This window comes from Excalfactoria chinensis, chromosome 13 (assembly GCF_039878825.1).
Source record: "Excalfactoria chinensis isolate bCotChi1 chromosome 13, bCotChi1.hap2, whole genome shotgun sequence".
Lineage (NCBI taxonomy): Eukaryota > Metazoa > Chordata > Aves > Galliformes > Phasianidae > Excalfactoria > Excalfactoria chinensis.
The window spans coordinates 3,125,727-3,149,491 of record NC_092837.1 but is presented as its reverse complement, the minus strand read 5'-3'; the positions used below and the strand labels follow the sequence as shown (position 1 = coordinate 3,149,491).

General features: G+C 46.2%; 1 protein-coding gene across 3 annotated transcripts; it reads right to left on the bottom strand.

Annotated features, from left to right (window-relative positions):
- Positions 1–5,333: 5,333 nt before the first annotated feature.
- Positions 5,334–23,523, bottom strand: SLC25A48 (solute carrier family 25 member 48). 3 transcript variants are annotated; one of them, XM_072348622.1, is made up of 8 exons: positions 22,994–23,129; positions 21,023–21,066; positions 18,749–18,820; positions 18,143–18,395; positions 16,967–17,215; positions 15,749–15,882; positions 13,524–13,653; positions 10,725–12,956 (listed from the first exon to the last, which is right to left on the bottom strand). In XM_072348622.1, exons 1-7 carry the CDS (start codon positions 23,037–23,039, stop codon positions 13,531–13,533), a joined length of 921 nt encoding a protein of 306 aa, XP_072204723.1. In that variant the 5' UTR covers positions 23,040–23,129; the 3' UTR covers positions 10,725–12,956; positions 13,524–13,530. The 3 variants fall into 3 exon arrangements, with proteins under 3 accessions (XP_072204724.1, XP_072204723.1, XP_072204722.1); XM_072348621.1 differs by lacking the exon at positions 22,994–23,129 and adding an exon at positions 22,807–22,961; XM_072348623.1 differs by lacking the exons at positions 10,725–12,956; positions 13,524–13,653; positions 22,994–23,129 and adding exons at positions 5,334–5,518; positions 23,404–23,523.
- Positions 23,524–23,765: the final 242 nt, after the last annotated feature.

The following is a 23,765-nucleotide window of genomic DNA, read 5'->3' as shown; positions in this document are numbered from 1 at the left end:
ATTTGGCCTCTCTTTCCAGCCCTTCCATCCCTTTGGGTGCTGAGCCATGCAGATGCTGAGCTATAGTCCTTTCTGTGCCCCAACAGGAACACCATTTATCTAGTATCTCTGAACAGTACTATGAGCATTCAGGAGTACCTGCAGATGTTTGTGTCAGACAAAAGACTGTGGTTTGAACTGACTCATGGTGTGCAGCTTACAGCACACGTCCATGAAGATGCTGTACTTTGTAGATAGTGACTATGTTGTTTTCGTGAGAGATGCACATAAAACCCCTGGAAATCTTCTATTCGAAATTGAGAAAACAGATCATACAAATACATAAAACTGCTTTAAAATGCGATGTAATCTACTGTGGGAAAGCCCTTGAATGGCAGCCCAGTGCCCCTCCTTCCCCTGCTATTACATGTACCGGACTTGTTCCTACAGGGGTGCAAGAGGCTTAGAAAAAAAGCCAAGATCAAGTCACCCCAAAAGTACCTTCTAAAGCTATGTTCTCCCATGCTTTGCCATTGGAGACAGCTTAATAGGTCTTTGACACTGCTAGTGTCTTGGACTTGCCTGGCAGCAGATCATGGTGCTCTGTAGAGGGTAGGACACTGAAGACAGCACAGAAGTTTTGAAACAACCGTGCTACTACATGAATACCCAGATTAAGGTAGAAATTACAGCCATGGCACTGCAGATCTTGTGCATGGGTATCTGGATGGCTGCTGTCAGCAGCAAAACCTTTCGAAGAAGGTGTTGTGCACTGACTGGTGTCACGGGACTGCAGGATTGCTTCCTGCAGGAGAATTAAGTAAGTGCTTTCAAAACAGGTTTTGACAGTCTGGAATAAGGAATTGATCTGTACATTGCCAACAGTTAACTCTAATAAGACAGAGATGCCAGAAGGAAGATGTAATAGGTTCAGAGATAAGGCAGGCACCCCTGTTCCTGAATCCTCAGAATTCTAGGGCTTCTATCTCAGAAATCCTAAAGCAAATTGGAAACTGATGGTGAGACATGGAAGCAAGGCAAACACCGATCTGCACATGTTTGACAATGAGCATGCTCTTTGCCATGGGCACCTGGATGGGTTTGAACTGTTAATTGGATGAAGAGTTCATTCCTAAAATCAGGGTTGGTTTCTCATTGTAAAATCGATTACCCATTGTAAAACTATTCAACAATGTAACTTATCTTGCAAATCTTGTATATCAAACCCCTGACCCTCTTCACCTCCACTGTCTCCATGTCACTTCCTTTCTATCAGAGAGAGTAGTACAACACAGCCTGCTAGAGAGCTGTTAGACAGAGATCATTGAGATAACAGAAAAAGCTATTTGTTACAGTAATTAAGTACCTCAATTGATCTGTTTTCTTTTGTTTTTATCTGGCAGTTTCACAACTCTGTCACAAACCAAATGAGAAAGAGAGGGAGAAGGGGCCTGCAGGCATCTGAACTTGGAGCAGAGAGGAGCTGAGCGGATAGGAGTAGGCATTCTGTAGATGCATCTTCTGATATTTTGGCTTGGCTTTTTAAATCCTTTGCAAGAGTTTCCCATTGCCATACTGCAGAAGTGATTTGACTGGACACTGGTTTGCCTTTTTGCCTCAGTTCTGTTGAGCATATCTGAGCTCATGACATTAGAAAGATCTCCAAAGCATTAAGTATGTCCTGAGAAAGAAACAGTGAGCCACAAGTTCCAAACACGTGAGCCCATTAAGAGCTTGTAGTTCACCATAGGTAATCCTCTTGCTTTGTATGTTAAGATATTCATGAGTTCTTCACTGCTTGAATGAAATAATGAAGCGGCTATGGGCAGGAAAGTCTGCAGCCTTGCCAGAAAGAAGATAAGCTGCTTACTCATGGTGCACAGATCATATCAAAAAGTAGAACTGATGTGAATAGAAAACACAGAACTTCTGTTAGTATCAGAAGTCCTCAGATGTTTTGGATGCTATACAATGGTTAGAATGAAATAAAAATGGCTCATGAGAACATTAACGTGCACAAATGGAAGCCTTGGAGTTCTGCAGCAATGAAGTACTTGAGACAGGGAGGGAAATGGGCAACAGCTCAAGTTCTTCAGAAGCACAAATGCATTTTGCTGTTCTATCTCACATGAATGAAATAGTTGGACTGGAGCTTTGCAGAAGCACTGCAACACCCACTGACACAAACTCGGATGTTCAAACCTTTGACCGAGTATGAAGCACTTAAAATGAAGACTCCCAAATCCTGCTGTTGCTCACGTAAGCAGCTTTATTGATTTTAACAGTTGTTATTTCTACCTTTGAATTTTCAGATGGGCAATAAATACAATAAATAATATTTCCTTCCCCGCTACTTGTTGCAGAATTTCACCTTATTTAACTTTCCTTTAAAACAATTAAGCTCTAGATTTATGGATTTCCTGATAGGTTTTCAGGATTTTTTCCAGAAACGTCCTCACGGTTCCCTTGGTCTTGTACTCGCATTTTTTTCCACGTGTCAGACTCTGTGGTCGAAGGAAAAATAATATCTGGGTTATGAAAGGTTGTACACAAAAAGATGAAGTACTTAGATAAAACAGCAGGGTGCAGAGCTGGGTGAGAGCAGAGCCCTGTGGCTGCTGCGTGGCTCTGATAGCATCCCCCTTGCTGAGCTCAGTGCTCGCTTCAAGGAGCTGCAGCATCAGTCTCTCCTCTGTCTCACTGAATCACTGTTTTGCTCAGAATGTAAATAAAGGATGCTTCGCTGCCTCTGAAAAGGATCCTGTGGATCCAGGAGCTTTTCTGAGCATCATCTCAAGTTCAAGGATGCCGCAGGTCGGAGCAGTGTTTGGTGCCCAAACATCCCTGAGGAAATTGCAGCTTCAATTAGAACTAATGCTCCAGAAAAGGATGTCTATGCCTGCCTGTCCTGCACCCTGAGGCTTCTGCACATTTATTCCACACTTCTACATCAATAATATCCAGGGGGAAGTTCTTTACTATGAGAGTGGTGAGGTGCTGAAACAGCTGCCCAGAGAGGCTGTGGATGCCCCATCCCTGGAGGTGTTCAGGGTCAGGTTGGATGGGGCCCTGGGCAGCCTGGTCTACTACTAAATGTGGAGGTTAGTGGCTCTGCCTATTGTGCCTATATTATGCAGGCAGCAGGGGGGTTAGAGCTTCATGATTCCTGAGGTTCCTTGTAACCCAAACCATTCTATGATTCTATGATAATTCAGTGTAGAGGTATCTTCTGAGAAGAACAGAACAAACAATTTAAAGTAAGCCCCTTTCCCATAGTTCTGTGATTAAAGGTGCTGATGCTAACAGGGTTTGGAGAAGGCAAGAGGACACAGTGGCACAGAGACCTCCTCCTTGTTTCCCATGCCAATGTTAACAGCTTTCTATCACCTCATGCCAGTTCCAGCTACTACATCTACCTCCTGCCTTAAAACAAACAAACAAATAAATAAAGTATCTTAAACACATTTTGACTTAAACAGCCGCAAAATACTCAAGTTATAAGAACCCTTTCTCTTGCAGAAGGTAGACAAAGACATATAGAAAAACAAGAAATGTCTTACTTCACAGAGGTTTCTATCCCGTTGAATCTGGAAGGACTGATTAAGCAGAAAAAGTTTTATGTTTGAAGTCATGTTGTGCTCCAGCATGTGCTCGGTTCCTTCCACAAAGCATGCCAGCTCGTGGCCAGGCTGTTAAATGAAGAACATATAAGAAATAGAGATAGGAAGTGGCTAGAATGCATTTGGTGCTTATCTATAGCAAGAAGAAATGTGTACGTCTTTACATGGCAACACACTGCACAGATATGTGACATGCTCTGGGTTATCCTGAAAACTGATAGAAGAAATCTGGGTGGCTGTAAAACACCCAATCATAATGTGTACAGTGAGGCTTACAGGAGTAGAATGGGGCTGGGAGAGACCCAGAACTGCCACCTGTGCACGGCGTCCCTGCCCTATAGGTCTGCAAAGTGTTTTGGCACCTAATCACAGCACAAGGTCTGTGGGAGATTTCCAAAGCAAGAACCCATAGCTTTGGGTTTGTGAGCCCAGGCAGGACTTTGGCCTGATGTTTGCTTCTGGCTGCAGCAATGCTAAGAGGACATCTGGCAGCTTCCCCACCACTATCCAGCAAATGCTGTGCTCAGCCACGACCAGTGTGTTAAATACTGTCCCCATTAATGAAAGCAGAAGTAAATAAGAGCAAAGAAAATAACTAAACCCAGTGGTAACCTCAGCTGGTACTGTTTTAGACACATACAGTAGCTTAGAAACCAGACTTACCTCAGGGATGGGAAGACATGAACAAGGCTGAAAATGAAAAGAGTGAGCATTACAATTCTGCACTGCTAGCGTTCAGCACACAAATACATGTTCATTTAGCTTCATGATATTCTCAAATCCAATGTACTCACAGAGGCATCTGTCTCCCTACATGGGCAACTTCCTTGAGTTTTGTTCTGAAGAAAAAAGATAACAAGAGAGAAATCAGTATGTATTATCACATGCTCTGCAAGCACAAGTCTTTGCAGAATGAAGGTGATCAGCAGCTACTTACAAGCAGACTCCTTGTATTGCGGATAATTTCGCTGACTTGGCAATTATGTGCTTGCACAGAGAGGAGCACGCAAGAGAGGAGAATGTATGACAGCATGCTGGCATTCATGTGCAAGTCAGACTGATGGGTGGCAGGAGAATAGGAGGCCACTCCTTTTAATCAAGTCTTCACAAAATTCCCATTCTCATATGGAAAAACCCAATTATAAAAGTGATACCAGGTGCCCACCTTTTTTTCCCATTAGCTTGGACAGCATTTTAGAAAAGTCAAACGTGGAATTGAGTCACCTACTGTTAGTGACTGTTCTTTAGTACTGTGGAAATTCACCAATGCTCCTCAGAAGTGATAAATATGAACACGGTGATATCACACCCCAACAGGAAACAATGGTTTAAAATCTACGAAAGCATTTTTTTTCCTCAGATGTGGCTTTTGCCTCTTGTATTTATGTAAATTGTGGTTCCATGAAAGCAAAGAAACAACTGTGTTCCGCATTGCCAACGTTCCTGAGAAAAATGGGCCGCCTGCAAGCTGGCTCTCTCCAGAGTTCAAAGCAGGATTGTCCCAAAGGAAGCTGCTAATGCTGCAGGAATTTATCAGCCAGACAGAGGAACCACTGGAGCTGTGCAGCCATGCACACAGAAGCTGTCATTCCAAATATCAGCTGCTGCATCAGACAGCCCTTAGCAGGGTCCACCCATGCACTGATGTGCTGCCTCCTTCCCTTTTCCTTTTAAGCAGAAAGAGTTGACAGATTTGAGACTTTCAGTCTTCAGACCCAGCTGGATGACTCCTAGAACTTTCTGTGGCCGCAGGAGTCTTCTTATCCCAAGAGTGTATGGCAGCCCTTTGATTTTCTCCTAGATCTGTGGGTCTGGTTGTAAAACCTCTCTCCTATTACATCTCCATCTGCTCCAAAAGCCTCAGCCTTGAGCTGCTCAGTTGGGCTGAAAGATGAGCACCGCTTTCTCTGGAAAATATCCTGGAATGGGCAAAAAGAAACAAAGGGGAAAGAAAAAAAAAAAAAAAAAAGAAAAAAAGAAAGGAAATAAATCCTAAAAGCAGTTACCATCACCGTATCTCTTCCCAACCCCACTGCTCCCTGCCTTGCTTTGATGCTCTGGCAGCGCTCTGCTTGTTGCACAAAGGTATACTGCAGGAACAGAGGGTGTGCATGGGGCACTGCGAGGCGCCGGGCTGTGTGAGCAGGGGTAGGTTTTCCTTCAGGCAATGGGCATGCTGCTCTCTAGTTCTTCAGCCAGTGAAACCCCATGGCAAGAATGGGAACAATTGGTTCAATGCATAAAGCTCCATGCAAAATAAACACTGCATAATATTTCTGGGATCCTTAGTATCTCAGATGGCTGGAAACACTATTTTTCATAGTTTCAATGGCAGAATCTGACAAGCATCTCTGATTAAGCCAAAGCTGTGCAAGGGATATGGGGAGAACAGGGTGAGGAGGTCTCCTAGCAGCCAAGCATGGCTACTGCTTCTTGGTTTTAAGGAAAACGTGTCCATTTAGCAATCACATTTTTTCCTGTAGAGGATGCATTCTGTGTTTGGAAGGATTTTACAAAGCTGATCCACTTAGCAGGGCCCACTGATGAGGCTCTTTGCCTGAGGAAAAATATTGCAATACTGCTGTCATGCCTCGTAAGCGAAAATCATTGGTGTCATACATGATATGCAAGATATATAATTAAGACCTTTCCCTCCATCAGTTGTAATTACATTTGCTAAACAGACAACTGATAAGACAGCTTCTTCCCAGGCCCGGAGAGCAGGAGGACAAGGCGTGTGTGTGCGTGTGCTGATGGGTCAAAATGAGAACTTCAGGGAATGAGAGGAGACAGCTGGGATCCATCTCCTTAATACAGCAGAAGCTATATTATATATATAGTGCCAGCACTATCTCTGCATCTCTACATCTCCCCATCTGATTGCTTATTGAGATCTGGCTCATGCTGCTGGTGCTCCAGGGAAAACAGGTCACCAGGGAAGCTGTAGCTGCAGTGAGTCAGAAATCACTGGGATTGACCTGGCATAGAAAGATCTTTGCATGTCATGACTTCAGCCATAGTGGACTGAGCACACGAGTGGCTGGTACTGATGGTGGCTTCTCTTGAGAGAGCTCAAGTGCTGTGAAGTCTGTGGTGTTGTAGTTTAACCCAGCAGCAGCTCAGCACTGTGCAGCCTCTCACTCACTGCCCAGTTGGGATGGGGAAGAGAATTAGAGAGGAAAAAGAGGAAGAATTCATAGGTCAAGATAAAGACAGCTTGCTGGGTTTTAGGTAAAGCAAAAGCTGTGCATGCAAGCAAAGCAGAACAAAGAATGCATGTGCTGCTTCCTATCAACTGGAAGATATTCATTCCCAGGAAAGCAGGGCTCATCACAATTAACAGTGATGCCATGGCTCCAGACATCCCTCCTCCCTCCTTCTTTCCTCAGCTTTTACTGCTGAGCATGGCACTTTCTGAATAGCTCTGTGGCCACTCTGGATCAGCTGTCCTGGCTGTGTCCCCTCCCTAGTCCTTGTGCAGCCTCACCGCCGTTCTCATCAAAAACCCAAAATCTGGCATCATATGTGCCTCTATGAAAAGACAAACAAACCTCAAACTCTGTTCTAGCCAAACCCACGACACCTGGAAACAAATATTTGCTGCCATCCCAGCAAAAGAACAAGGTTTGTTAGACACAATTTTCCATGCATAGCTTTCCATTTCTTATTTTGCTTTGATATTTTAAAGTTCTTCAGCTATGGCAATGGATTTTTATATACATATTGCCATCTGTATGTTAAATGCAGTCAGCAGTTTACTCGTTGTCTTGGTGGCTGATCTCCCACTGTTCCTATCCTTAAATTTCTCTTTAATTGATACAGAAAAATACAAAGCAGAGCGAAAATTCAGATTGTTTTGCACAATAAATGAAAAAAGAAAGAGAGAAATATGGAAAGAAAGCAGTAGCCAGAACGCTAACCTCAAATAGCAGCAGGTAGGAAGGTGACTATTGAGCCCACTTCCCTGCAATGAACCACAGACTGTAACCCTCAGGTGGCCTATTGCCAAAAGGGAGAGCCACCACAATTAAGTCTGGTCTTTCTGAAGCTTTTTGTTTTCCCTTTGAAGCTTTCTGGCTTCAAAATTCAAACCGAATGAAGAACTGAGTTCAAAGGCGTGTTAGCCCATAAAGAAAACTCCTACATCACCATTGGGAAACCAGAGTGGTAAGTAAGCCTCTTGTTGATGCGCAGATAAATTGGGGTATATTCTCTTCTGATGTACCTCTTTTGAAGGTGGGTAGATTGACTGAAAACGCCACACAGATCTCCAATTTCACACTAATATTTCAGCTTGGCATTTATCAACCTCCAGACCTTTTGAATTCTCATGAGAGAACCTGTAGCTCACTGTATTGTTTCCAAGAAACCCTGTGCAGGGGATACGGGGAGGAGTTGGTTTGGTTATTCTTTCTTTATGTGAATAGAAGATTCCTTGTAAATGAAAAACACTCAGATAACACATGAGCTTATTTTACATTTGCTGTGCATGCTGATCAAGATGTAAGATCTTGCAAAGACCACAAATGAAAAGATGCAATGAACAGTTTCATTTTCCAGAGACGAGCTGTTTTGGAGGTGGTTTTTTCCCCTTTCTTTTTGATAATGATGACATATTGCTGTTGGAGAAAACAAAAGCTAAATCGGGGTCATTTCAATTCCCCAGTGAAAGTGCAAACCATGCTTTAGTAATACCAATATTGCCTATGACAACGAGATGTAAAAGCCCAGATGAACTCAGGGAACACTTCGAAGTATCAGCTCAAGGGAGGCAGCCCTGAAAGCCACACACTCAACTTTGGGATGCCCTCAGGACACACATTAGCTCCTGTGGGCAACTGAACCCCTATTCCTCAATTAACTTGAAACTGTTTCAATTTACTAACCAAAACAACTCATGATGCTCAGGAGCTTTGAGAGTGAGGAGCAAACACGCTGGGGCACACCCACAAGGGATGCTGAGAGCTGGTAAACCATCCACATCTCATGCAATACTACAGCCACCAGCACTTTCCAGGGCTTTCTAACAAAGGGAGCCAAGCGTCCTGTGCTGCAACAGTGTTTACCAAGAGCTGAGGCATCTAAAAGCAGAAAGCCCAAAGAGCAGCATGCCAGCTGTGCTGGGCGTGGTGCTTAAGGCAATTGAATCTCACAACCAGCAGCAAGCAGAGGAAAGCAGGAGCAGTCAACAAATGTCACCAGATCTCTGTATTTTAAAGTTTCAGCATCCTCATACCAGGACAGAGAAACATGGCAGAGCTCTCATATCATAATCTCACTCACCCTTCCTTGCACAGTCCACAGCTGGGTTTTGCCTGGAGGAATGCTGAGCACAGGGCTTCACTCCATGCCTGTGTTTGAGCCCTCTACCCGCATTACAGCTTGCTTTCCACACTAGAAGCATTGAAAAACCACCTACTTGATGGAAAGGCGGTGATCACAACTTAATAAAGAAGTCAGCACAGCTGCTGGGTCACACCTAGTTGCGTGAGTAAGGATAGGCTGGCCCTCTTCCACAGCAGTTGGCAGGATCTTCTACACTATGGGCAAAATATTTTACATTAATACATTTTGAAACACGGGAGAACAGACCAGTGCAATCCATGAAGATGAGTTGTCCTGGTGCCGTCACAGCAGATGTGGCTGCAGGTGGGTGCCAGCCTCAAAGCACCAGGTGCTGGCAGCAGGACAGCCCCAGCTGCAAGGTTCTTGCTTCTCCAAACCATTCTCTTCATAATCCCAAATTATCCCTTGCTTTTTTAATAACCCAAGGAAGAGCTTCATTTTCATTCCAGAGATTTGGTGCTTTGCCAAACCGTAGCCTTAGAATTTCAGCTATGCTAAGTCAGCATTTCTTGTTTCATTCAGTGTTTTACATCTGCTGTTCTCAAAGCTCACGTGGTACCTTTGAAGGCTCCTTAGAAGACACTTTCGTTCTGTCGTATATCTATGGCTCTTTCAGGTTTGCTCGACTCTGGAGCTGTTGTGGATCACCCTGTTTAGCAAAACTGTTTTGGAAATCACCACAACTGCTTAAATTTCCTCACTGCATGGTTTAATTCTCTCCAGATGCCACCTCTCAACGTAGACCTTCCATATGACTTATCTAAGTTGGTAGTGAGCCATCAATGTGTTCCTATAGGAAGATGTATAGGAAGGTGGCTTTAGAGAAAGGAAGCGGTTCCTGTGCAGTCAATATTTAGCAGTTTGAACTTTTTCACACTCATCTCTTTGGTTCTCACATTTTTTTTTCCTTCACAGGCACAAGAAAAGCACTGACCTTCCTTTCTTCCACTAATTTGATGGAGTGGGAGAAAAATCTTTACCATACCAACCTCTACTACAAAAGAAAACCTCAGCTAAAGCAAGTAGATAGATGATAGAATCTGCTGTCCCCAGCAGCTGTGGGGACACAGAACCAGGGGACACGAGAGGAGGTGGCCCTCTGCTTCCCCCCACCTGAGCCTGATCCTACCTCATACCCCGTGGGCACCATGGAGCTTCTCCCAGCACTCAAGACCTTCCTGCAGCCCAGGGCTGGTGGCCAGCAAAAAGGGCTTCACTCAGGGAAATCAGTTCCTGTTTGTTCATTAATAAAAAGGAGAGTGGGGGTAAGGAAAGGATTGGAGGAGATAAAATATCGTTACCTTTTTTTCCCATTGCACTGAGTAGAATATGGACTAGGAAAAACAGCTGAACAGCCTGCACCTTGTTAAGTAATATGTGGTGTTGTGAGAGATGGAACACCACCAGCAACAAGAAAATTAAGCAGTTACAGACACACAGGTCTGAGTATTCTGTACTGCAGGCAAGAAAAGCACAGAAATAGATTATCCCTGGTCCCTCCTGTCTCCCTTCCCATTTCAGTACTTAACTGCTTTTGTGGTAGCAATGTGGGGCTCTGGGAGGCTCTGTGCACAAGCTGCCAAGCAGAGGGAATGTCCCCTACGGCCTGCGTGGGCTGGGGGACGTGCCACCAGTGCTGGCAGAAGAGCAGGTGCATAGCTGGTAATTCAGGGACAAACCCACCTAAACATGCAATTGGTACTAAAGCATGGGATGTGAAACAGCTAGAAGAATCCCTTAGAAATCCTGTTCTCTTTCAGTGGACGATATCAATATTATCTCTCAAAAAATAAAGCATTTGTGCACTGCGTGCATTGATCCGGCAGCTGAGCAGAACCCGATTCCTGCATTGGACGAGAATGCCATCAAGTGGCCAGATGCAGTCGCTTACTTCCCACTTCGCATTAAGCTTTTCTTGCTTTCCTTTCAACACGAGCTCTTTCTGCCAGCTCCCGCCTCTCACCCACAGAGCTTTGCATTGGTAAATCCTGAGCACCCATTTCAACGGTGGTTTTGCTGGAGGAAGGATATCAAGGAAAAATCGCCATGCATCACCAACACAGAGTGAGTGTCCAGAGGCACTGAAAGCCTCAAACCTGGGCAGTGTCATATAGGCACACAGCTCATAGCAAACCTCATCAGTTTAATTCATTCAACAATCCATTTCACATAAGACAGGCAGATAAATGACAGTTTTCTTTGCACTAAAAATACGGTCCCTAAGAATTATCCCTGGAGACATAAGGCATTACGCATCTAAAACAAGTGCCATGCATATACATTAAAATAGGTAGCATGGAAAACTTGACTCCTTAAATGTAGCCTGCAACAAATACTTGGGTGAAGGCTCATCAATTTTATATACACTGTTTATCAAAAGCAGTTCTTTGTGTTCTTGCCAAGCTGAAAGGCATTATGAGCCTCTTTGCCTATGAGGTCTGAGATGAAGCAACCAGCAGCTGTTCCTCATGCTTCTTCGGGCTGCTTCTGGGTGAAGCCACACTTTGGGTTGTAATTCAGGCCCCAGCAAAGAGGAGCCCAAGATGCTCTGGGTGGTCAGGGAGCCCATTTCCAAACACTGCTCCAGGCCTAAAGCCATAGGCAATTTCTGCTGAGGTCTACAAGTCCTGTGGGCCAGGTCCTCCATGCATTGAGGAACAGGGACATGCAAGCTTCTTCCTTCTCCTCCTTTTATGAAGGAAATCCGGATGGCTGTTTTTATGAACATCTGCTGGGCTTTATCCACTGCTCCAGAGAGTAGAGGAAACCCATGCACTTCCTAGAGGACAGTATTGTTTTAGATCATTCCACCATGCTGCACGCCCCTTGTGGTCCTTCAGCTCTCCTGCTGCTGCCACTAGAGTCCTCCTGGCCCAGCAGTTCTGCTTGTTCTTTTGGCATCAGTAGCTCCATGCTTAGGAAATAAAGAGTGGAGGTATTCACGAGCACAAGGAGAAATAATCATGATGTAAGAGGTCTTCAGATGAGCTGAAAGACTGAGGTAGACCAAAGAGAGACACGGGTGCCCCACAGTCATCTCTGTGGGATGGCAGCAGAGCTGGATATCTAAAGCTGGTCTTTGTATTTGAGGGAATACAGCTTGGGACAGACTTTGCATGCTGTAGAGAGACACTTCCTTCGGTGGTATCTGCTCAAGAGTGCAAAGCAAGGCAGAGTCAACAGGATTTGGCAGCTGGACTGTCCCATCTGCAAACTCAGGTGCTCTGTCAAGTACCTGCACGTGCCTCTAGCAGGCCCCTGGAGAGCTATGCAGAAGTTCAATCAATAGGCAGTCATCTATGTGAAGTGAGTCTTATTGCCTTCTGAAGAAAAGGAGCAGCTTAGAATCTGAATTTAATATCTTGATGTTCCCCAATTTAATTTGTATCTTAGATAATAAAGTGAAAGTCATATCTTTACAAGGTAATGTGTCACACTTTGGTTCAAGTGGGGAATTCTGTGATGCAAAATGGGAGCGATCATTCACACGAGTACAGCCATCTGCTTCTTTGATCCTGAAAGCAAGTTGGGATTTGATAGGAGTCCAAACCTTCCTAAACAATGCCATGCACCCAAAGTGCTCATCCCTTCTCTTTCCAGAGCAGCAGGTCCTTGTTCACAGAGAAGAGCATCATGCAAAAGGCACCAACTCAACTTATATCCTGTAGGGTCATTTTGGGTGCAGCTCATCTGTGCAGGTAAGGGAAGTTGTTCTTTTGGCTCAGTGAGAAAAACACCATTAGCAAAAAAGTGCAGCTTGCCACAGGAATTAGTAAAGTGCTCTAGACAACAGAGTGAGAGATTTACAACTAATAGTCTTTGGATTTGGTTGAGCTGGTGTAGGTTTGGAGCCCTCCAGGGTCCAAGGTTGAGCAGAAGGGAAAGCAGATGCCATCCCTGGGTGCTTCTGTAATGCCAGGAGTCTTTGGTGAAAGCAGCGAGCTCTCACCACCCCCAGGCTGTTGGTTTGGCTCAGGAAAGGAGGATGCTGGTCAAGTCTTCTTGGCAATGCTTTAGAAATGAGAGGAAAAGGAGGTTTATGAAGTATGACATAAATTATAGTAGACTGCCAAGTATAATGTGGAGTTTTTAGCTGGTTAAAAAAAATAAAATCTGTAATGAGATATTGTTAGAGCTGCTCCCTTAATCAAGGCTGGGTTAAGGAGTGAAAGTAAGACTGTGAGCTGATAGTCAAGATGCTTTGGAAAGGCTTATCTTCACCTCTCTGTGGATGGATCAAGAGAGGAAAGGATACCGTGCACAGGCTTTAGTCAGAATGATATTTCACAACTCATACAGTCTTAGACAATATTGTGCTTTCAGATGATCTTTTCTGATTCACACCAATCAGGAAAATCACAACAATCAGAATAGATTGCAACAACATTCCAGCAAATCTGAAATGAAAGCAAAATCCCATGGATACGGATTCTGGCACTCCAAATCCCACAGACCCAAATCTGAAAAACATTTGACTACCCTGGTAACATGAATATCCTTATCCATGTAAGTTACCTGACTTCCAAGGGATCTCGACAATTGTAATTCCATGTAACTAGAGGGTCTTTATGCACTGACCTGGAAGTCAAGGATTGGTCTCAGTTTGGTCTCTTTTCATTGCTTTGAGAGTAAGTTCATAACCAAGAAACATGGCTGAACTCGTTGGAAATCCTCGCACTGCATTGATAGTGATGCCCCTAAAAAAGACCTGTACAGGGGATGGAGAAAGGTTAGAGCATAGGAATATACTGGCTATTCCAAGAAGAAAACAATGAACTAAATCATTGTGGATTTCTGAAGAACCATGGTTTCCTCAGGATATATTCTCCCACTGCCAGTCTTTGCTGAAGTATGAACTGGAGGATTGAAAAGCAATGGTAAAGTGGCCTGTTTGGCATCAGTCTGCTCCATATTCATTGTAGACAGACCTCCTTCTGTATCTGTCAGCACGAGCTAGAGGCCTCATGCCACTGATAGAGAGCAAAGCTCCTAACTTGCTACAGTTCCTTCCTCTCATTGCATGCACAAGCATGGGGGTGGGATCGTGTAGACCCCAGTATACAACAAGAAAGCTGCTGCTTTTACATAACAAATGTCCAAGTTTCTGGGATTGAGTCTTGGAGTTTGGTAGATACTTGTCACTGGTCTAGTATTTAATGTGGAGGCTGGTGGCCCTGCCTGCAGTGGTTGGGTAGGAGCTTGATGATCCTTGATGTCCCTTCCAAGCCGAGCCATTCTATGATACTATGAAGACATTTGGGAACTGAAGAAGGAACAGCACGTGAGCTGCCACCATTCAGAGGCTTTGGAGTAAAGGAACAACTTGTCCTTCTCACAAAATCACCCCATTAACCACTCCGGCTAATCACTGCAGACCAAACACCAGACAAGAGAATTAACATTGGCAAGGCAATCTCCCATCCAGACCTCAGAGCTCCCACATGAGACAGAATCTAAACGTGTTCACATTTTTTAGGATGGAGTTCACAGTGTGAAGTTGTGCTGCTTGAATAGTTGGGATATTGCCTGGTTTTCCCACAGTGGGTTTTTTGGTCTGGAAAGACAGAATTTTCTGGAAGGAAATTCATATGTTATAGTATCCATACAGTAACGTGAGAGAGCCAAGTTAAGTAACAATGAAGATTTATGAAGAAAAGCCCAGAGGGGTAAATTTTTTCTCATCGCAGTGTACACACCCGGCTATAAAGAAAGAAAATCGTTATATGTACATTTCTGTGTGTGACACTGAGAATGCTGCTCCTCAGTCCCAGCACAAAAATGTTCAGGCCTGGGTTTACCATCTCCCAAAGTACAAAGTGATTTTTTCTTATGATGGAAAGGTCTTATCACACCACTCAGCCCCACTGCACGCCCTGTCCAGGTGCCAGGAACAACAGAAGCCAAACCACAAGCTGCTCAGACCCCAGGCAAGAACACTGAACACTTGAATTAACTCTAATTATTCAGGCAGGACAGCAAGCATGGAGGTGAGGATGACACTCCCTAGCAGCTCTCCAGGTGTTGTGCTTTACAGCAGTGTGACTCCCTTCATGCAGCAGCCAAAACCAACCCAAGCTGCAAGCTCCTCTGACAGCTTGTGTAACGTAGAGGCATGCTGTCAAATGCTGAAATCCCACCCGCTTGTGATTCTGTAGGTTAGTTTCCTTTCTGCAACTTGCCATTCTTTCCTCAGCGTATGAAAACTAACACTTTAGAGCTGAAAGCCCACATGACGTTTTGATGACAACTTAAATACAGATGGAATTCAATATCAGAAGAGACACCACTTCCCATAAGCACGCATTGGTGGTGCAACAAAGCTGCAATCTCTGGTTCTCTGCCACTGACATCTAATTGAGACAAGGTTTGCAGACAGAACAAACAACTTTTATTACACTACTAGATAAAGTCGGAAAAAGAATGGTGCTTTTTGGCGCACAGCTCTTCTTCACATTGGAAACCGAACCAATCCTGATTTAAGACCATTTTCTACCTCCGAATTACAAGAAGTCAAATGATTTCTGCAGTTAAGAACCATGACAACAGTGTTCCTTTAATTTAGTACCACCAAGGACCATGACCCCTGCTCACCCATTTTTTCCTATCTACAATGCAGATTATTACTCTTGCTCTTGTGATTTAGAAAGAATCCATGCTATAATTACCTACTGCCACTATTGTAATTGACAAGGAACTGCCTTTAGCTGTCTCTTAACACCACAGATGGCTTTCTAACAGCCATTGTATTTCCCAGCTAACAAGCAGATACCTGACACCCAGATTTTCCTTCAAACAGCACTTACTTTGAGACCTTCCTTCTGGTAGCTCTGCAAGATGCAGTCGAGAATCCCCTTGTATTTGTTTAGATAAACTCCATCAGCCTGGAGCCGACTTTTCACAACATCCATTGGAGTAGCCGTCCCCCAGGAAATGGCTCCTAGAAGAATACAGAAGCAAATCCTTTCTTTATCCCAATACATGTACCCGGGCTTTGGCCACGATGTGGTATATGAACAACTTCTCAGTATTTCCTCGGCTGTAGGCCAGCAAATGGCAACGTGATGCCTCACCTGCTGCATCATGATGGGGCTCTCAGGGCATTCACCCCGCTCAGGTGCAGAAACTGCATTTCTGGGAGCAAAGTTCCCTGTTGCAGAAAGAAGCACTGAGATTTTGGAGGGTTCTGTGGATAATCAAATGCAGGCAGCCCAGCAGGCAGAAAGGGACATGGTTTGGTGGAAACAGACCAGCAGAACTGCAGAGAGCTGCACTCTGGGGCCACGTCAGGAAATCTGAAGTCCTCAGACAATACCTTGAGTTGAGAATAAGAGGCTGTTTCTTCCCACACAGCCAGGGATAGGATCCATACAGCTATCTTGTCATTCCTGTACTGAAACCCTCAATTTAAACCGATTAGCCTGCAGTTAGATGGGACATTCTGCCTCTCTCAGCTCAGTGGTGCTTCCAACAGAACAGAGCTGCTACGTGTCAGTCTTGTACACGTGCAGCAAATAATCTCCAGTTGTTCCCACTTCCCCAGACACATCACGTTGTTCCCTTGCAGAGAGATGTCCCGGGTTATGAAACTTCCTTGCATGTGACTGCAATATATGGCACAGCTGGACTGACAAGAGCAAGTCCGGACCTACATGAGTGTTGGGGCATATTAGGGAAGCTGTCCAGATGGGCCATGGCTCCATTTATTTACAGTAAAAACAGTGAAAGTGGGTTTTAATCATTACTTGACCTAAAGATCAATCTGCCTTTAGGGATCTGCAACTTAGAAAGTGCTGATCAGTGGGCAGGGAGCTTATGAGTGAACTTGCACACATGGGCACGTCAGGGTGCACATGGCAGCCATCCAGGCAGGTGTACACAGGTGTCCCACAATAGACCTGAGGGGGGAAAGATCATCAGCCTTATGACCCCTCCTGACAGGCAGCCAAAAGTTGGCCCTGGATCCCAGCCCTGGGACACTCCTGTCCTTGTTTGGCCAATGCTGTGGGGCAAAAGGCACTTACCTGCAATACCCCCTGCAAGCCAGATGGAAGTAGGATTAGGGGAAATGCATCCGTCAGGGGTAATCCAACCACAGAAAAACGTGTACGGGATGAAATACAGGCAGTACCCAGGAACATCCCTCAGCAGCATCGCTCCCATGCCTCGATATATCCCTGCTATCCCTTCTTTCTGTAGCACTGTCTTAAAGCAGTGAATAGGGCCTCGATAGACAGGAAAGCCAGGAACTGTGGGCTTTAGTTTAACATCGGCTAAAAAAAAAAAAGAGAAGAAAAAAAAAGAAAAAAAAAAAGACTTTTTAAAAAAGATACAACATTTACAATATAATAGCTGTATCACTACAGCTCCTTGCAAAAGCCTCCCACCACCCAACAGACAGAGATCACTGCCATCCTCTTTGGGGAATCACTACACTGGGAAAAATCAGCTTTTGGAAAGAAGGCTTAGGTCTAGTTTTAATAGACGTCTGGATGCAACAGAACAATTTTTCTTAGATGCAATTCATGCATCCCAATGCTTATGTATTCAGTGGAACTTCCAAATGACTCGAAGGCTATGTGCCCGATTTTCATAGGTTTCCACATCTGGTGCCAAGATGCACCTCTGAACGCCTTGACCTCTTCAGAACCTGACCCTTCCAATGCAGAGGAGTGAGATGCTTTTGGAAAAGGACTAGGTTGCTAAGCTGCAAGGAAGCTTTTAAAAACGGGCATGGTGTTATTTTATCAAAGCAGCCATGGTGCTGTTGGTGGGCTCTCCAGGAGACCCGGCAACTCTGGGCAATGGGAGCAGCCACAGAGGCAACATAGTTACAAAGGGAGACATATGGATAGAAGAGGGTGCCTGTTGGAATACTGGCAGATCTGGGAAGCCTGCATGAGAGCCAAGCATCCCTGTGAAGTGCAGTTGGCATCCCTGAGAGATACATCCTCAGATACCCCCCATCTGCACAGAAACAAGAAACTGCAGCAACAGACTCATTAGTTGGGAAGGTAAAAAATTGGCCTGGAAAAGAAAAAAACTATCCTGAAGAAGAAGGAATTGGCCATAGCTATTGGTGCTGCAATTCCCACACAGCTGTATGTGGTAGCAGTGGCAGTGGAAGGCAAATCTACATCAGGATCCCAAATACACGGAAGACGTGCAGAACAAGGAAGAAGGAACACTCGCCTTCCCACCTGTGCTGTATGTCTGTGTTTGCATCTGCAGCCTGATCTTCACCAGGTCAACAGGTGTGCCAATGCCGACGGAGATGAACCCAGCCACCGTGCTGGCAAGAGCCACATCCACCAGTGCTGGTGCATGGGATGCATCCCCATGCCTCAACTGGCCCAGCAGCCTCTGAGTGTTGCTGAAGACACCAAACACCACTGAGCTGTAAACAGCAATGCTGGCCAGCGGGAACGACATGCCTTTGAAGAAGCCAGCCACCTAGATGGGAAGGGAGGAGGAGGGATGAGGGCAGCTTGGCATGGCTTGCAGCCCAAAATCTGCAAAATGCCACCAGCTTTTCCAGCATAAACAGCCAAACCAATGCAGGTATTACAGCCTGACCCACATGGAGATGTGCCATTCATCACATCTATCCCCTGCAGAGATCTGACAGCAGGAGGAGGCTGCAGACTCCCCTCTTTCATCCAGCATTGGATGGAAGCACAACAGCTTTACTGGCCTTCATGTAACCATTGGTATCAACACAGATTTTGTATAATCACTTCATGTATTTATTTACTTGTCTTTCTGCATTTCCTACCAACACGTTTTAAGCAAGATAAACTACTTACAGACTCATTTCTGTACACAGTAAGAACGCAGTTGAGTGTATTGCCATATCCTTGTCCGGCTTGCAAGCGAGTCTGCAAAACACATTCACAAAAAGCAATTAAAACACCACACTTCCAGCTGGGTGAAAGCTTGTGCTGTGTAAACAACACGTACTTTGCTTTGAGAGCGCATCCTCGCTTAGCTGTAAAGAAAACAGAGCAATAAAACAAGATATATGTGCATCCACTCCCCTTGAACTTTGCCAGAAGCCAGACTCAGCAGAAGGCTGATGCTTCCTGTAACATCTGGAAACAATGACTATCAAATCTCCAGCCCAGAACAGCCACCCCAGCATCACAGCAAGGCACTGGTGTGCAGCACCGCTGTCTGCAAGTCTGTGATTGATGGGGATGTTTGGGCACGATGTGATGTGGCACTGAGCAGAGGTTGGGGTGCATTGATGGAGGAGAGCTCCCTTAAGACACTCCCAGGGTGCTGATTTGAAGAAACAGAAAAGCCAATCGGGGCCAAATGAATGGAGCTCCATCTCAGAAATTCTTTACGCTCCTCTCAAAAGTACATCTTTGCATCATTTCCAACAAGGAGATTTTGTTTCTGGCAAGCAATGGCTATAAGCTGTCCAAAACATGCCTACAACAGCTGTGAGAAATGACACAGTCACTATCATTCAACATCCCTCCCCCTTCTCATGTGTGTATATATATAAGCACACACACATTTAGCTTTTCTTTTGCTCACAGGCTTGCAATAAAATAATCCTTACAGTAGGTGATGCATTTTGGGGCTCAGAGGCGTGTGAGGAAATGGAAACCCCATTCTGTTGCTTCAGCCATTAAACCTTTGCACAGAGATCAGAGGTTATTTTTCCTGCAGAACAACGCTTGCAGGAGCCTTATTTGGGTGTTTAAGGCCCAAAGGAGCTCGTGTGTGGGGAGAGCAGGGTGACTGAACCAACCTGGTCCTAAGCCAAATGGGCACAGTCCAAACCTGCATGCAGCCCACAGGTTCCTATTTTGCCACTATGGGCTTGTTTCTATTTTTCTTCTTTTACACAGTAACCAGGTATTCAGACGTTTAAGTTAATACATTTCTTGAATAACTGAGGGCAACTGAGTGTCCTGACCAGGTTTTCTGTGCCCCTGGATAAGCCATGAGCACCTGGCACTGAAACGCTGCTGGCATCCCTCAGTCAGCTGATAACAGCATGCATGTCCCTCAGGAAAATGCACTTTTCTGTTACATTTTAATGAGCACACAAAGGCTCTCGGGTGAAACCCAGAAATAGAACAAAGTCCTGTGGAAATGAATGCAAAGTGGAGGTTAAAAAGTGAGTAAAGGTAAAATTACTCAAGGCTTTGCAAGGCCGGAAAAGAACGATGTTGGCTCTCCACTTCCCATCCCCTACATTTGGAAAGACAGCAATTCTGCCTACTTGGTATTCCCAAGCCATGGCCCAGCTGAGCGCACAAGACGCAGCCTGACACTTGCATTTACAGGCGTGAAGGATGGGCTCTTGGCACCCACAAACACAGTGCAGTGCTATGGGATCCACTATTGGATGGTGCCAAACTCCCCCCAGCCTGGCAGTGAAGCCTGAGATGGGGATGCCAGCATGGGAGCAGAGTAATGAGAGAGTCCATAGATGCCTGGCACATTGTAAGAAGGAGAAATGAAGAAGAAAGGCACCTTCCATCCTCCTCCATGGCTCTGCATGGCAGTAAGCTTGGTTGGGGCAGGCGGTGTTAATGTCTGAATGGAGTTGTCTTCACCAGGGTTGGCAAACCATCTAGCCAGTGTCTTCTTTCTCTCTCAATCCTTCCCTCTGCTTTCCTTGCAAGAATAGTGAATGCTACCTGTCATAGTCTGGGATTCTCATTTCAGCATTCTGTTCTCACAGCATTTCCCACACTAGGAAAACATGTGAAAATATGCCTGGAACTAAAACAAACACAGCACTCTCGCTGCCCCTTGAATGCTTTTCACGTGGCAAAGTTCAACTGAACATTAGCAGAGTTGTTCGGTAAACCCAACATGATGTAAGGCCAGTTTTACTTTTTCATATCAATCCCCACCTGAGGAACCCACAGGTATAAGGCAGCCCTTCATGTAGAGAGGAAAAACACTCAGTTCTACAACAATCTTTTTACCCAGGCTAAGTTCTGCCTTGCAGCAATGGGAAAAGTGAAGGTCCTTGCAGCATCACCCTAAAGGAGGCCACCTCCCCACTTGAGACTTTTGGGGTGGTGATGTGAGAGCAAGGATCAGTGCTTTACCTTGACGGTGTCCAGGGGATGACCCACAACCACACTGGCAGCTCCTGAGGGTGAAAACAGAGAATTAGGAAAGATGCTGAAGAACTTTTTGTGCTGCAATAGGAACCAATGGGCTTATAAGAGGGGGAGGAGAGATTTCCAGAAGAAATCCCATTCTGGGCTAAGCCATAGTGCCCCTTCTGTGGGGCCAGGCAGAAGCACTTATACTTCTTCCCCAGAACATCCTCCTGAACTCATCACCTGTAGAATACAAAGGAGCAACCAGAGATGCTGCGTTCCTACACCCCGTACATGAACCACCTCCATTTCCCTTGCACTTGTATTAACTGCAAATCTCCAGCACCATAAGGGTCAGGTTGGAGTTGGGAAATACCTCCTAGTTCCTACAGCAACACAAAAGAGCCCACAGCTAATGGGGGCAGTATCTTCCCTCCTTTGCTGCTTTACTCTAAGCAGCTTCTAGGGATAACCATCAGGGAAGACTCAGATAAGAGGATCTTGCTCTGTCCCAGTCCCCGGGGTTTCATCAGCCACATTCCCTGTTTCCTTTGAAGAAACCATCTCCCTCCCTGACACCATCCTGCCCACCCCCCCACGCTGCTTGCACCCAAACCCTCTGCTTGCTTTCTCTTAGCTCCTAGAGGGTGAGTGATCCACACACCATGGCCAGGTACGGGATTCTGTGCCTCCCACACAATTTTCAGTGTGTCTGTGGAGATGGTGACTAATCTGTGCTGCCTCCACACCTGCAGGTCTCAGTGCAAACCCACATCCCCTTTGCTGGGCTAACATCAGTCCTTTAGAGACCTTGGGAAATTTCTCACCTGTAAGGTGGTCAGACTGAAAAGAGCACAATCCTGTTAGTCAACACATTATGACTTCACTCAGAATGAAACACCAAAGCATCTCCCCTGTCCCACACCTTGATCTGAGACCACCTTCAGCCCTGTGCTATACATGAAAACTCACACTGGATATTAGGAAAAACACCTCCAAAAGAGCGGTGATGCTGTGGCACAGGCTGCCCAGGGAGGTGAGGGATTCACCATTCCTGGGAGCATTCCAGAATCATAAAGATGCAGCACCTGGGGACATGGTCAGTGGGCATGGTGGGATGGGTTGGGGTTACACTTGGGGATCTTAGAAGTCTTTTCCAACCTGAATGACTCTAAGACTCAGGATGGCAGCTGAGTGCTGGTGGCCATTCATCTGTGATATCCTGCCCTGTGCTCAGGGTATACAGCAATGACACAAGACATGCACAGAGCATTCTGGCAGAGATTCTAGGTATATTAGATCGTCCTATTTAATCTAACGTGGCTGCTCGGGGTCTGTGAGCCACCTCACCCCCCTGTCCTAAGCCTGGAGTCAGCACAAGGCTGCAAATTGCTGTGAGTGCAGCACTCAGCCCCACGCCCTGCCCATCCCCACATGCTTTGCCACCTGTCACATTCAGCAGGAACGTGCAGTTCGGAACTCTCAGACACAGCACAGCGCGAGCGTCCCGACAGCCCTTTGCCTGTCCTTTCTTTTCTCTTATCTCTATTCCTAACAGCTGCAATCAGCATTTTTCTTTTTTTTTTGCAAATCGGGTCATTGCCCCGTCCCTCCCCGCTGCCTGTTTGCTGCACCTGGAGCCCCGGGGCACCGAGGGGCACACTCCGGGGGTGTGCGCGGCTGCGGAGTGCGGGTTGGCTGCGACGGGACCCGGCCGAGCACCGGCTGCTACCGGACCGGAGCCCACGGAGCGGCGTAAAGGCAGCACCGGTGTCCCAGCGTCCCACCTGAGGGTGAGCAGAGCGGCGTGCTACCGAGATGCTGCTGCGGCTGCTTGAACTTCATTACTGCGCCCACGGAACTTGTTCTTTGGGAGCAAAAAGCATTCAACTCCACCCCAACCCCCAAAATCCCCGGTCCGACGCACAGCTCCCACATGCCACGACTGCTCACCCCCAGCCCAGCAGCACTCACCGCCCACCCAGCCGGCCGCGAAGTCCTGGAGCTGGAGGCTGCCCATACCGAGCCGCTATAGAGGGGGACCCTGGGGGGGGTCCCGGCGGGGCCGCAGCGGACGGCTCGGAGCGGAGCCCGGCGGCGGTGATATCACGGCCGGGGCTTAAAGGCGCAGCGCGGCCGCCCCCGCCCTACCACGGGCCCGTCCCGTCGGGAGCGGCCGCTCCGGTGCCGCTGTCAGGGTAGGGAGAGGTGGGGCCGGGCTGGGGCCGATCCGCTCTCGGCTAAGAGGGGTCAGATCCAGCTCTCTCCTTTTCACGGTGGAGCTGTTAGTGCCGGGAGCCGAAAAAGCAGGAAACAGACAGGAGGAGAGGGGGTTTTCTTGAAGGGTAAAACCAAAGATTGTTGGGGGATTGTTCTATACATACCCCCACATTAATGGAGTTCAGTGGTGAAGAGCATCTCTCGCTGGTTTACTGTCCCTTTGAAATCTCCCTGCTGTCTTTTCAGGACATGCACCCCCTTCCCTACTTTGAGAAACTGAAGAATCTCTCCCCAGCTCCTTCCTTCTTCACAGCATTGACAATTTCCTTAGGTCCCTATTCTCCCTCAGCCCTGCCTTCATTGGATTCCAGAGCCCACCTCTTATTTTCCCTCTCTAGTTTAGCTCACCCTCCCCCAATGCCTCCCTGAGCAGAGCAACAGAACCACAGGAGGAACACAGCAGGTTTTGGTGTTTTCATCTCAAACCCTTCCCTGATCATTCCCGGCATAACTTTGACTGATACTG